The sequence below is a fragment of the Formica exsecta genome, unplaced genomic scaffold (assembly GCF_003651465.1).
Source record: "Formica exsecta isolate Colony F162 unplaced genomic scaffold, ASM365146v1 scaffold26, whole genome shotgun sequence".
Taxonomy (NCBI): Eukaryota; Metazoa; Arthropoda; class Insecta; order Hymenoptera; family Formicidae; genus Formica; species Formica exsecta.
The window spans coordinates 170437-185742 of NW_021849866.1; the positions used below are offsets into that span (position 1 = coordinate 170437).

General features: G+C 35.6%; 2 protein-coding genes across 5 annotated transcripts in view; one reads left to right on the forward strand and one right to left on the reverse strand.

Annotated features, from left to right (window-relative positions):
* LOC115236654 (ankyrin repeat domain-containing protein 12-like) overlaps positions 1–11648 on the forward strand; it is a 16231-nt gene extending 4583 nt beyond the window's left edge. Inside the window, exons 2-8 of the mRNA XM_029809242.1 lie at positions 13–1829; positions 9058–9082; positions 9168–9507; positions 9584–9744; positions 9820–10434; positions 10653–10903; positions 11033–11648. Coding sequence (XP_029665102.1) covers positions 34–1829; positions 9058–9082; positions 9168–9507; positions 9584–9744; positions 9820–10434; positions 10653–10903; positions 11033–11147 — 3303 coding nt within the window. The 5' untranslated portion in view covers positions 13–33 and the 3' untranslated portion in view covers positions 11148–11648. The remainder of the gene's footprint in view (positions 1–12; positions 1830–9057; positions 9083–9167; positions 9508–9583; positions 9745–9819; positions 10435–10652; positions 10904–11032) is intronic.
* LOC115236655 (probable phosphorylase b kinase regulatory subunit beta) overlaps positions 10900–15306 on the reverse strand; it is an 8453-nt gene continuing 4046 nt past the window's right edge. Inside the window, exons 7-18 of one of the 4 annotated variants that reach the window (XM_029809243.1) lie at positions 14943–14957; positions 14337–14567; positions 13929–14116; positions 13731–13846; positions 13267–13409; positions 13057–13189; positions 12814–12956; positions 12536–12738; positions 12316–12453; positions 12001–12241; positions 11693–11800; positions 10900–11630 (exon numbers count right to left, since the gene is read on the reverse strand). In XM_029809243.1, the coding sequence (XP_029665103.1) occupies positions 11451–11630; positions 11693–11800; positions 12001–12241; positions 12316–12453; positions 12536–12738; positions 12814–12956; positions 13057–13189; positions 13267–13409; positions 13731–13846; positions 13929–14116; positions 14337–14567; positions 14943–14957 (1839 nt within the window). In that variant the 3' untranslated portion in view covers positions 10900–11450. Of the gene's footprint in view, positions 11631–11692; positions 11801–12000; positions 12242–12315; positions 12454–12535; positions 12739–12813; positions 12957–13056; positions 13190–13266; positions 13410–13730; positions 13847–13928; positions 14117–14336; positions 14568–14942; positions 14958–15306 lie in introns of those variants that run through there. The other 3 variants (XM_029809244.1, XR_003884222.1, XR_003884223.1) reach the window with 3 other exon arrangements.

The window sequence follows — 15306 nt, forward strand, 5'->3', positions numbered from 1 at the left end:
TTTTTGTTTTAGTTCCAGTCTCCCAAGTCTTCAATGTTGGGCTACTATCAAACGGAATCCATGGCAAATTCAGCGATATCGATGCCGGGACCAGGGCCGGGGCCGGGATCGGGGACGAGGCCGGCACCGGGCGGCGGGATGGAAACAACGAACTCGGTGAAGAGTCTGGTGTGCAGTCCGGATCTAACGATATTTGCCACTTCGAGATGTAACGGCGTGGAGAGCACGGACTCTACTTGTCCAACAACGGCGGATTGCACCGGAAAGTACCAATGTCTGGTTTGTCGGAAGAACTTTGCGCAGAAGAGCGTGTACCAGAGTCACTTGAGGTCTCACGGCAAGGAGGGCGAAGATCCGTATCGCTGCAACGTCTGCGGCAAAACGTTCGCCGTACCGGCGCGGTTGACGCGGCACTTTCGCACCCACACCGGCGAGAAGCCGTATCAGTGCGAGTATTGCAGCAAATCGTTTTCGGTGAAGGAGAACCTCAGCGTGCACCGGCGCATCCACACGAAGGAACGGCCGTACAAATGCGACGTGTGCGGCCGCGCGTTCGAACACAGTGGCAAATTGCACCGTCACATGCGCATCCATACCGGCGAACGACCGCACAAGTGCAGTGTATGCGCCAAGACGTTTATACAGAGCGGCCAGCTGGTGATACACATGCGCACGCACACCGGCGAGAAGCCGTACGTGTGCGAGTCGTGCAAGAAGGGTTTCACCTGTTCGAAGCAATTGAAGGTGCACACGCGCACCCACACCGGCGAGAAGCCCTATACCTGTGAGATATGCCGCAAGGCATTCGGCTACAACCACGTGCTCAAGCTGCACCAAGTCTCGCACTACGGTGAGAAGGTATACAAGTGTACGATCTGCAATGAGACCTTCAACTCGAAAAAGACAATGGAGCTGCACATCAAGAAGCACCCGGAATCACCGACGTCCCTCACCTCGACCATCACCGACAGCGGCATCTCCTCGCCATCGGTGCCGATCGGCTCGCCGATCGAGCCGGACATTGAAATCTCTCAGGTTGGCACCGGTGACGCGGTGGGCGGTCTCGGTAGCAGTCTCGGTTCGGCCGCCCGTCTTGTTCCGGCAAGCCCGAGTCTACTCGGTATCGCCGCCGCCGCCGCCGCCGCCGCTGCTACCGCCGACGACAAGGAGAATCATATGAAGACTGAAGAGGCCTATCCAGATTCGACGACGAGTCCTTATGCCGTTCAACGCGACTTGGCGTATTATTTGTATTCTGGCAACAGGGAACAGCAGTATTCGCAACCGGTGACGGCGCCGCCCGCCAACACGGCGGAAACCGTCCTCGGCAGCATCGAGGAGCGTTTTCAGGCGAGCGTAGTCGTGAGCACGCCGCTGGAACCGGCGACTCATCACCACCACGTATTCTTTTATCCCGAACCGGCGTATACCAGTTTTGGTTTAACTCCTAATGGCGGCGTTGGCCTCGACACCGCTGATTGCTCGTCTCTACTTAATTTGCCAGGTAACGATGCGCGTCGCAGAGTTGAGGCCGCGCTGGAAGCGGTCGAGGAGGAACGTCAAAGGCAGGAGTACGATGGTGTTGGGATCGTCAAGATCGACCGGGACCCCTTACTCACGCCGCCCAGCAGCAATCCCGAGAGCCCAGCGTCGTCACCCGATCTGGCATTAGATTTGGCAATTCCGCCGCGGGAAACGCTGATTCTGCCGCCCAGAAAGCGCAGCAAGATGATACTCCAGTCCATGGAGAGCGAGTATAGAAGTAACAACGGCCTAATCGCGGCTTCGCAGAGGCAAAACTCCGTCATTCAATTCGCGCGAGCTTCATAGTGAATATGCTGAAGCCCATGACAGTCTTCGCTTCGCGAAGACCACGTGACTCTGGAAACTAGAAGAACGGATCTCCCGGAAGGTGTCTATCCGGTGGCATTGAGAAACGAAAGTTGAAGCAATCCGGCTTCTTCGGCTTCTAGGACAAGCTGAAGAACAAATCTTGGGCATCTTCGCGGATTCCACTGGTTTTCCGACATCGAGTGATAATCGCAAAGCGCATAAACAAACGGACTTTTTAATTCAGCGATCGCGATGAGCGAGAAACTGTATCTGGGCAGCACGGTGGCGGTCCAGTTGTTTCCGAGAAATGGACCGAAGGGAGGAACTCGCATTCTTCTCTTTGGCGAATCTTAACGCGAAACGTGATGCGAGTGTATTGCAGCTCGTCAGCATTTTATCTTTCTATTCACAGTCCATACGGTCAAAAGAGAGCTGATCGCGTCAAGTCAGCTCGACAATCGACAGTAATCGCGCTTGTTACTTAATTGATACTACTAATTAATCCGTGTAGTCCGTCATGGACTATGTGTATTTTCCTAATAGTTTACGGACGACAATATGTTTGCGGCTACCTTCTCCACCTGTTCGATAGTCTCTCAGTCTTCGAGGCTTGTAATGTATATGTCGGAGGATGTAAAAGACAAAGAAAGAGACTGGATATTCTTTGATCGAGAGAATCGCGTCGATCGCAAGCGTGCTCGGTGAAGTAACTGCGCGAACGTATTGTATATATGTGCTCGATATTAAAACAATATAATTTCATAAAAGTAAATTTTTTAGAAAACTGAAATAATTCAAAAAAGGGAATTTTATTAATTAGAGAAAGAATGAAAAAGTTTTCTTTTTTTTTGAAAATTAGAAAGATTAAGCATATTTTTTCTTCTTAAAAGCTCATTACATTTTATGTTTTGTTTAAGTTATATATTTATATCTTTTAATTCATTTATACGTTATATATATATATTTTAAATGGCATTTTTTTTTTTTTTTTTTTTTTTTTTTTTCTTAATAATGTATCGGTCGAATTCTATCAATCTATTGAAATTTTATCCTATCAATCTGTGAAATTTATCCACCAATGTATTAGAATTTAGCGAAAGATTGGAATTTTGTTGACGCAAAAATATTATTTTTCTTAGCGTGTGTATTTTTCTTCCTCCTCGAAATTTAAACGGTTATTAAATACACATAGCAGTCATTAACCTAGGTCGTTGACCGGATCAACGGATGGATAACAGTTTTACAGGCAGAATTAAATTAAATTAAATTAATTAAGTGAATGCATTTTTATCAAATTCAAGAGACTTTCAAGATAGCGATCTTCTTGCCTTGAATAATATCGCGCGGCTTGGTTGCTGTACGATTTTCCCAAAACAAAGGCTTTTTTTTTTCTTGGAGTTACATTGTTTTAACATTGACTCGTATGTAGCAGCTAAATATCATAGGTATCGAAGGAAGAGAGAGAGAGTTTTAACGTTTTATTTAAACAAGAAAGAATTTGCTATTGGCTACTGCAGGCCATACTGCAATATATAATATTAAAAAATAGAGATACTTATAGAAAAAATGTACTGATACCTATAGCATTTAGCTATTTTAAACTGGCTTTATATACGGCAGCTATTGCCAGCAATATAGCGCTCAGTGATCAATGTACAAACTAATTAAAAGTACATATATATAAATGCCAATGTTTCGAAATATAAATACATCGCTAGCTACACAACTGCCGAATGTTACGGCCAATAAATACTATTACGTAATTACCGACCAATATAATATAGGAGGGAGTTGGCCGTTAACGTTCGCTCGTTGAGCAAAGCGAGGCGAGGAATTGTAACTCTGACATCCGTGCATATTATATCATCGCCGCACGCAAACGACGATCCGTGCACCCGTGTTTTTCGAATAATTTATTCGCCCGCTTTTGGGCCTAATTTTTGACGTCGTATGTTTGTCCTGTGTAATTGTCTAACTCGTGCCGATCAATTCGTCTTTCGGATGCATTCGCGAAGGTCGAATATCTAATCTCTTGCCAGCCTTAACAAGACTGACGTCAGTCTACGTCGTTAGCGTCATAATCCGGTTGCAAACAGGTGGCTCCTAGTGACTGTTAATCGTCGTTGTCATCGGTTGAATATTTATCGGCTGAATAAAAGTAGACGATAAACATGTGCGATAAGTAAAAGTCATTTTTTAGCGTATAAATTATTTTTTGCAATTTGATATTTAAATTTTATAAAGATGACAGGCATAATGTGAATGTGGGATTATACAATTTCTACGATTCATCTGAAAATTTTAATCCTCCCGAAGATTTAAGATCATCAAAGATCTGAGAAACTATTTTTTATATATGTAATCCTCAATGTAGAGAGTATAGAGAATTTTATTTTCCGAATTATCATTATTTTTAAAAATTGATTTATGCTGCTTAAATTATTAAGTAACAATTGGCATTGTGCGTGTTAATCGCTTCATGTTTTTATTATAAGTATTAAATAAAAACTTACCTCGACGTTGCTCGACGATGACGCCACTGGAATCTCGGATGTTTGGACCGGACGGGCGAATTTTATCCGTCGACAACTCATCAGGAAATTTAGATATATTCTCGAACATCAGAGGCCAATTTCGTCAACTTCGTCGGTTAATCCCAATCCAATTTATTCTATTTGCCGCCTTTCAATCGTAATTCTAGAAAAATATAGAGGTTCAAAATATTAAACCATTAAACCAAGATCAAAGTTATTTAAATATTTGGCGAAATTGGTCGTCATGGATCTTTGGAAAACTTTTGAATTTAGCTCCCGAAAAGCTACAATATTAGTGGGCTTTCGGATATATTATTGCATATTTATATATATAGATATATAGACAGCTTATATAAAACGTACAAGGACGACAAATCTAGTTGGCGAAAAGGTAAAGAAGGAAATCGGTCTTTGATGGTATCGTCGATATTGTTTATCGCTTTTGTGAGGATTCGAAATCGATCTTAGTGCGGTTATTTAGTGCGTGAAAATTAGTGTGTAACATATTAATCAGAGTAGCCAGACGATACCGCTGCGGAATTATAAGAAAAAAAAAGGATTACAGTCTGCGAAAAAAAAAGAAATGATAGAGAAGAATAAGGGTAGGAAGGGAGAAAAAAGTGCACCAAACAATTTAATATCTCTGTGATAAAAACTCCATAGTATCAGAGTATTGAGCGGAGCCGAGCCCACTGCCAGTACAAGCGTATATGTGCACATGCATGCTAGTGTGATGCGAAACTATACAACAACACATTTTATATTACTCTATACATTATACTATTACAATGTGAAAATCCGTTTGACAGAAAGACATCTGCCAAAATCTTTGTGTTTTTTTTTTATTGTCGCAAACTAATCTCGCATGACTTTGCAGAAACTTAATGCAAATTCTCTAGATCGTAGATGAAAAAAATTCTATATCTATAGTTTAAATAAATCCTAAATTTCCTGGATGATTCTATATTTCACAAATGCTGAGTTTTTCGGATCATATTTTCAGAGACTTTGTATTTCATAAAATGACTCTATTTTTCTCTATACATGTATTTTATTTTAATCACATTCATCACAAAATTAATAATCCTAGATTCCGTAAACGTCAGTTTCCACGGAATATAATTGCTACCGAGTTTTTGTTCTCTTTGATACGCCCCAACTGAATGCATACAAATTAATCTGTCAAACAGAGTTTCGCCGCAAACGACACTGATAGTAATAATACACATGTCCGCTCGCGACGCCTGGCTACCATAACATGCGTGTACATATATGCGTTCATCTTATATAATAATAACGAGTAGCATAACTCTTGTATCGTGTACTATACATTATATTCGCGATTGCTGCGAGAATACACCGCGCGGCTCATTCTCGTTATTCTCTCAATGCTTTTAGCGTTGATAACAGTGCAATCGTAATTTTAAGATCGCCCGATTTCGAATGACATCCTTCCGCGAATACGTAACGCTTCTGTTTAATAAAATAACGTAATATGATATTCGTACAACATGAGATCGCAACAATTTTGAAGCTAAAATTCGGAAACTAACGCGAAGAAGGGATAAAGGAGGCTTGTTAATTTATATTTATTTTGGGTTCATTTTAAAGTTTTCAAAATTTTAACATTTAAAGAGGGACTTTAATTGCTCCCTAATATATGATAATTGTTATGGCGAATGTAAACCGCGTGGTGTAATGCGAATCGAGCGTTAATTATATATATTAAGTATTACATTAATGACGAAAAAGAAAAATAATAGAGTAATGACGTCACTACTGTTAGTATATATAATGCCTATTATTAAATATTATTTTATTATTATTGCGATTACACTATCATTATTATTATTATTAATTATCATTATTGTCCTTATTATTATTTTATTAATATTATTAATTATTATTTTTTTACGATTGTAAAACCGTACATGCCGGCGAGACAAAATATTATTCTATTCTAGCTGGCGTGTAGAACTGATTACATATACAAGTATATCATTTTCGTAAGGAAAAAACAAAACATCATTTCGCTACGCATTCATTTCATTGCGTTTGTTATTAGGATTATCATTCGAGAATCTTTTCTCGCAAAATCGAAGAACACGAGAGCAACCTATTTCGAAGTACAAGCAGGGGCCCTTTCTTAATTTTAAAACGTTGTGAAAGTTGTACAAAAATTTATTATTGTTTTTGTATTTATAAAATTTAATATAAATGAATAAAAAGACACTGAGTTTCCAAACATTCGATTACAGTCTATGTCTAAAATGCCTATGAATGCATTTTTTTAAATCCCATGTCCAAAGTTTATTACTGATAATGGAATGTTTATTGCCCATTTTTTAGGCGCTTTTATTAAATATTGAGTATAATTATCGTGAATTTAACGAAACAAATAAATCGTCGCGGAAACTGTCGTATAAATAAAATAATTAAAATGAGAAATTGCGTAAACAGCAAAATTTTATGTCAATGCAGTTTGATGCACCGTGTTGCATGCATTGCGGGCATCGAGCTCACCTGTTTTTGTCTCGGGAGATTTCACGCGTCATGCACGCGGGGTGATATTATTATAACAATAGCACGATCTTTTTCAATATCGAAAATAACATTAATCTGGTATGCGGCGGAGAATTCGCAAAAAATTTAAAGAGCACAGCTCAACCAAAAGGTTACATCGATATAAAAGATGGATTTAAAAGAAAGATTTTTTAAAACTTTTATTCTCTTTGAAGAATATTTTTAGATATTAGAATATTAGAATAATCTGTCAAAAAAAGAACAATAAGTTCACAACGGATATAATTATGTCAGCGGCTTTTGGAATCAAATCTAACTGCATATTAGAAGAGAATAAGTTTCGGTATTGGAGAAAAAACTTTTGGAAGAAATTCTTTTAAAAATGCTTTGGGTGTGTGTGCATGTTTATATTTACATCCAAAATTTGAATTTCTTTTTCATTCCATATATACAGGTTGAGATGTCATCAAGTTTTTTACGAGAATGTTTCAGGATAATATGTAGAATACAAGCATAAAAATCGTCAGGCATACGATTTTATAAATCGGTTCACGCAACTCGTAGAGAAAAGGGATATGTTAAATCAGATAATGAAAAAAATATCACCGATATATCTTGTAAGTATATATACATTTTATTACTTTTAAATTAAATCTTTTTCTGTTGTTTAAAAATAATAATAAAAATATAAATATTATGTATATATACATATAATGTTTTGTATAGTAATTTTGTAGACGTACCTTCAGAACTTTCCTTTTCTGCGCAATATTACTGTAAAAAATTCCATTTGTACATAACAACGGATTAACTCAGTATTAGAAGCGACTGCGCATATTTATGTCTTTTTCCTTGCTGATTTCCTTCCTCGATAACGGCAACATTATTCTGTTTGTACGAATTGACACTAATAAAACCTACAGGACAAAATACACAGGATAATTGACAATGATCTACAATGTCATATATAACATAGTTTCACAAAGTAGTAAAAACGACAAATATTATTAACATTTTCGTTTATACGGAGACATTATTTTCAATTCAACGAATCAGAGAAAGAGAGAGAGAGAGAGAGAAGCAGAATTAAAAAAATATATTTATTATTATTTTTTTACTTATTGTGTGCTTTAAATAAATATGCTCGATAATACGTGTCACGTACACGCGCGCATATATATCCCAAGCAGAACAGAAAATCATAATAATATCAAATGACATCAAGATGACATCAAAATGACATCGAAATAATATCATAATGACTTTTGATAGTCGTTATGATATCATTTTGATATTATTGTGATTTTCTCTTCTGCTTGGAATATGTGTCCGTTATATTTATAAACTGTTATATCAGTTATTCTTAGAAAGATATGTAATCTTTCACATATATATGATTTTATAAATAGATAAAAGAAGAATTGATTCTTTAACGTAATATATGGTTACTGGCATGAATTTATAGGTATATTTGAATAAATTATAAAAATAAATAGCAAGATAACAATCATCGCGGATACTCATAATCTTCTTTAATCTTTTATATCTTTTAATACATCTTTTTCTGTTATGTATTTACGAGATATTTATATGTTCTCCATTACATTTATACACATTAGCAAGAAAAGTATCAATATATTATATAAATTAACAATTATGATTACCGAAAACATTGAAAAATCTGCGATCCGAGAAGGTTCACGATGCAATAAAATAAATGTAATGTTTCCGTGGATGTGCGCAACGATTCAAATATTCTTTGACCAATCAGGAGTGATCCCAAATATAAAAGTAACATGATTGCCAACTACTATTGAAATTCGGACATTGAACACCGTTTCTGATTGGCTGGGCAATTCTATTGCCGCCATATTATATCATATTTCTTTATATTCTGAACACATTCTAGAGAATGTATGATATATGCTCACAAGAGAGAAATCTCCTTTCTTTGGCCTTTGTGTATAATTTCAATTAACCTAAATAAAAGTTAGAAGTGTGAGGAATTGGAATAGAGAAAAATGGAAATAATATTTATATATGTTTTATAGAACTCTCATCATAAAAACTCAACATTTTTTTCTCAATAAGTGCGACTATGTATTAATATCGATAATAGTTTCAGTGTGAATTTTATATATAGTAAGCATTAGTGTTACATTTAATACGGCAAAATGGGAGGCGGAGATTTGGTAATAATTTATTATAAAACAATGCAAAAACCAGACATCATGTTTGCCATACTTTTCGACTAATAAAGACAAAATTCTTCTGTAGAATCTGAAGAAGTCATGGCATCCATCTACTATGAAAAACATGGAGAAGGTAAGGAAAGCGGAGCAGCAAAACAATCAAGAAAATAAAAGGATAGCCGAATTAAAGAGGCAGATCGAAATGGAGAAAGATCGAGAGGATATGACAAAGTATGCTATGGAACAAGGTGTGATAGAAAAGAAGGATGAAAAGAAATTGGATTGGATGTACAAAGGGCCGAATCAAATGGTCAATAGAGAAGAGTATCTACTGGGCAGGCCAGTTGACAAGGCCTTTGAACAAATGCAACAGGCAGAGAAAGAGGCAGAATTGATTAAAGTACCAAAAAATCATGTTGAATATGGTAAAGTTATATTCATGTTTATATGGTAATTAATAAAACTTATATGATACTATGATCATTTTTATTTTGCCATTAGAATGCATTCCACCTTCATTGCGATTTTTCTCTGGTAATGAGCAAGTAGATCTGGTTAGAAAAATGCAAGAGGATCCTCTATACACCATCAAGAAAAAAGAACTGGAAAGTAGGAGTCAGCTCTTGAAAAATCCTGTCAAACTGAAGCAACTTAAAGAATTAGTAAGTGAACATTGATATTTCATCTTTTTACTTTCTTGTGTGAAATATTTATTTACACGTGTGTATAATTTACAGCTGGAACAGCAGTCGCGTAAAAGCAAAAGTGAGAAAAAAAAGAAAAAGTCAAAGCGGAAAGATAGCAGTGAGGACGAGGTTGAATTGGATAAGTTGCTAGTAACTAAATATAAACAATTAAAAGATAATATTAGCGAAAAAGATTTGCTAAAATCGATGAAAAAAATCAAATATAAACGAAAGAAAAAATCAAAAAAGCATAGTCACGATTCGGAAAGCGAATCAGACAGCAGTAACGACGACGTTTCTGTTAAGATAAGGCGACACAAACGGCGAAAAAAACAAAAGAAACATACAAGCGATAGTGACAGCAGCAGTGATAGTACTGAGAGCACTAGTAGTGAAAATGTCACTCAACATGAGAAGAAAGATAATAAAAAGGAATATGATAGAAAAGGTTCGAAAGATGATATAAAGATAGACAATGAACGAATTAGGAAAAGAACATTGAGCAAATATAGAGATCCAAAGTATGAGAGAAGTAGAAAGCATGAGGAAGAATATAATTTGAATTATAAACAGCGATACGAGCAAAGCGATATGCAAAGAGATAGCTCAAAGGATAATTACAAAAATGAAAAAAAATACTCTGCGGTAAAACGAAACGATATAATAGTGAGTGATGGATCTTAATAAAAAGTCAGTTTTATAAATAACATCAACAGATAGTTTTTATGAAATATGAGAGAGAGCTCTCAAATCATCTTTAAAAAAAATCTTTAAAAAAATATGTATTTTTAAAAAATATATATTATTATTCGATGAAGACGTGTATGAAAACGCGTCTCGTTCATGTCATAATTAAAATTAACTTAAAATATTTGATTTTACAGATATCGAATAGCGAAAGATCTAAATCTACCTCCGATATTAATCGCATGAAATTGAAAGAGGATAGAAAAGAAGCAAAATATAGACCGAAAGCAAAACCGAGCCTTACCGAGAAGGAAAAGGAACAACGGCGACAAGAAATGATGGCAAACGCAGCGTGGCGCGATAAAGAGAGAGAGAAAAATGTGAAAATGTACCGCGAGGAAGAGAAAAAGGAAATCCAAAATAATTCGTACAACAAGGATTTTATCAGGTACACGATTAGACATGTTTCGCGCTCAAATGCGTACATACATCTTTGCGAAATAAATATATAATATATAAAAAATAAGTTTGGACATTATTGAATGTTAGTTCGATTAAAATGTGGCATTTGTTATAGGAAACAACTGGTCGTCGCGACAGAAATGGGCACTGTCGCATCTAGGATCAAAGCCAATATTAACAACATACAACGTTCCGGTCGCGCAATGGACATGAATTTCGCCAAGAGATGACTTTTATCTGCAATCACATATACTTCATACAATTATACAATTTTTGTATAGAATATGTATATCTGTTTGAATGTAAAGATATTTTAAAATATACATATACTATATATCTGAGAGAGAGCGAAAGCTTTGCATTGAAACTTGATTGGCGCTTTATATCATCGCCGTGCTTTATCTACGAACCTGATAATACATATATACATAGCGAGCTATATTACACGCCTCTACATGTGATACTTTTTTACTAATATTATAAATAATAATCTTTCTCAAATCTTTAGCCTCCTTGATAACCGACTCGTATCGTTATGTAATTTTACACATTTCTCGGGGCGATTCGATGACATCGCTGGGATCTACAATAGTAGTCACGCAACCACCAGTAAGAACATTGTTGACTACGGCCCTAGCAAGATATCCCGTGGTCACCGAATAATGTGCAGAGAAAAAGGACGATTTATCATCGATATTTGATAAATTGTGATCCTGTGAACATATGGCAAAGGTTTAAAAAAAAAAAAAAAAATACATTATAATATTTATATTACCTTGCAGTACATGATGAAACTATCTTCCACAAGCTGGTTGAGATGCAGCTGTTTCTGAAAACTTAATTCCGGATTTCGAAGCAAGATGGTCGATACAATACTCAACAGCTGTAATCATATAGTAAAAGCATTTCTTTTTTATATGAAATGTAAACATTAGTAGCTACGGTCTCCTATTAAGTTTTTTTTTTTTTTTTTAATTCAGTGTCCGAATTTCTTGTATTTTATATGTTTGCAGTCAAGTAAATAAGTAGACAGAAAAGAAAAAATGGAGAGACAGCTCAATAATATTTGTTAAAATCGCTCACCTCAACTACGATCTGACGGTATTCCGGCATCTGTATGTGATGTAGTAAGGACTCCACGAGTAGAGCAAACGTGATCTCGGAACGTGTCATACTGGACACGGTAGGCTGTTGAGGCAATTCGCGTCCGTTCACTACGATACCACCGGGGCAGCGCATCAAAACCTCCCATACTTGATTATAAAAGTGTGCCGGCACTCTACATAAGCAACCCTCAATTTTCCGGCGGCCAAGCACTGTCAGACTTAATACCAGCAATACGATAAATATTATCATCAAAAAGCATTACAAGTTTATAATATAAAGCAAACAATATACTTTTCTGTATGGGCCCATTCCTTGACAGTCAATACTTTAATAAGAAACTGCCGAATTTCATAAGGACTATAATTCTCGACCGGCTTGGCGTTCTTCACGAACATTTGCAAGTAGAGCTTTATCGCTTCCAAGAACCATCTAAACGTCATTCAAATGGCGATTAAGCTTTTTATTTTTTTTTTTTGTAGAATCGAGAATATTATAAAAAACGATACCTTACCCGATACGTATTTTTAGTATGCCTTTAAACATCTCTGGATTAGTACCAATAAGTCTGCCGCAATACAGCAGAATCTCTTGTTGAAGCACAGCTTGCACCGCATTGTGCGGTTGTATCGTGGAATACATCACTGATTGTATTTCAGCCGGTGTCATCGGTTTGTCGAACACCGTTTCTTCCTGCCCGATCACTCCCACTGCGATCTAATACCGCATTGGCGATAAGCTCCAATTGAATTAAAAAATTAAATTTAGAGTCTGTATACTCTCTATTGATACCTGCTTTCCCTTGACTAGTACACCAGTAATAAAAGGACTGATGCTGTCCACCGTATGATTCAACAAACTGCTGCAGTAACGTACAGCTATCCAAAATCTTAAGGATCCAGCTTGTTGATATAACGATCTCAAATTATCACGAACTGAAAAATGATGAAAAATTACGATTAACTACAGAGTCAAAAATCATGAACGAAAGATAAAGTCGAAGAAAATGAGAGAGGAAAGAAAAATACAAAATACCTGTCGTTCCGTTAATTTCATAATTAATTCCTTCTCGTTTTATCAGGATACCATATAGTTGACACTTGGCATATAAGCCAATGCTATTGCGAAGTTCGTTTAATATATTGCTCAGAGGTTCATTTATCATATGCTGAAAAATATATTACTATCGCTTACATGTTTATTCGATTAGGAATTAACTGTGTAATTTTAAAACAATTTTCTTACAGAATAGTCATTGACATCTTCTGCGTAAGCGATGGCTTTTGGAACATCCGTGAGACTTTGATAACCAATATAATCATGCTGCAGTTGTCTAAACTGCGTTAGATCCAGATCTGTTTCCATTGTATTTACAAAGTCCAAATGCTCTATATATATATAAGTAATCTGAATTATAATATTATCATATGATATCGTATGCAATCATAGCGCAAAAATCATCTGTTCGATGGAATTTTGCTGATAATAAATGTTATATTACATTTCAAAAGTTATTTCATATATTTTTATTATTATAAAAAAAAAAAAAAAAAAAAAGAGAGAGAGAGAGGAAATATTATTATATAGAATATTAATATCGCCAGTTGAAGAATTGCGCTAAATGCAAGATTTAAAATTTTATAAGTCTAATTTCTTGTAAATTATCCGTTATCTTTTATGCTCAGAAAAATCAATCTTATGTACATTACCAATGCAAGATGATGAAATCAGATTTTGTAGACGGCCGATGCGTACTTTCGTCTTATCGCAGTAGCCTTTTTTCAACATCGCAAAGAGGTCCAACATCTTTTTAAATTGCGGATCTCTAGGCAAATTTTTACAAAAATAAGACACAATTACGACCCATTTACGTATATAAATAACTTACTGCAAGTGTGCGAACTTACCGCATATGTTCCTCTCGTATCAAGAGACATACGGTGGGTCGGCCGGAGAGACGCCAATATTTGCCCACGAATTGCAATTCCGTTTTAATATCATCGATCAGTAAAGCCATGTCTCTGTACAAATAAAACTCGGACACCTCGAAGATTAAAGGATAACAGAGTACCGTCATACCACAGACTCTATACACCTGCTCATGTAAAAAAAAAAAGAATTTATCTGTCAAGATATTTAATTATTGTATTACTTTATATATTATTTAATATTATTTAATATTGTAATTAATATTTTTTAATATTGTATTTTATTTTACACATTTTACATCATTATGTATTATTGCTTATAGAAACACGTCTCTCTCTCTCTCTCTCTTTAGTGGAAAAAAATACAGAACCCTTCATCACACATACCTTACTTGTACCTAGAGAACCTATAGGTCGCGCGGGTCGTCCTTGGAGATTTAGCTTCTTATTCACTCCTAGCTTTTGATAAACCTTCACTAACTGAGTGGATGAAAGAATCTGAACGGGCTCAACTTCATGTGGCGTTTGTGTCTGAATACCATAGGTGGCCATCATGGCTTGCAATCGCATAGATTCTGCGATCAAAACTATTTGTACTACTAGGTCGGTGTGAGTGCCCTAATATACAAAAGATACAGCAATGCTCATAAAATACAATGTTATCAAGCATATTTTTAAAATCGTAAAAGACATTAAAAATAGCTGTTGTGTAAATTTTCAACCATTGTGTGTATGCAATTTTGCATAAATTTATAATAAGTTTAGAAAAATATGAAACAAGCCAAAAATATTGCAAATGAGATGAAAAGATATGAAACAAGCCAAAAATATTACAAACAAGATCTTTACTGATACTTATATATTGCATGCTTTTTTTGCAAAAATATAACATCAAAGAAGAACAAATTTTTTTGATAACAGCATCACATTCTTTCAAGGAAAAAGAAAATAGAACATTCTACATATAACAGGCGTATAAATTAAATTACTTACAATGCTGGGCTTTGCCTGTGTGGAACACAACATAAAAGATCATTAACTTTTGATCACGAATTGAAATAAATTATTTATTAAATCAATGAAATATCTCTCTAAATTACTATCGATATGTACAGTTTATTTCAAGTAGCTATACAATGTATCATTTATTTTATTTTTAAAACGAGGAAAACAAAATATAGATAAACTTTTATTAGTTTCATTTTTATTATTTATGATGATTATCCATATGGAAGTAATTGATTAATATGTATTACAATGTATCATTTTTAAAACGAGGAAAACAAAATATAGATAAACTTTTATTAGTTTCATTTTTATTATTTATGATGATTATCCATATGGTCCATATGGAAGT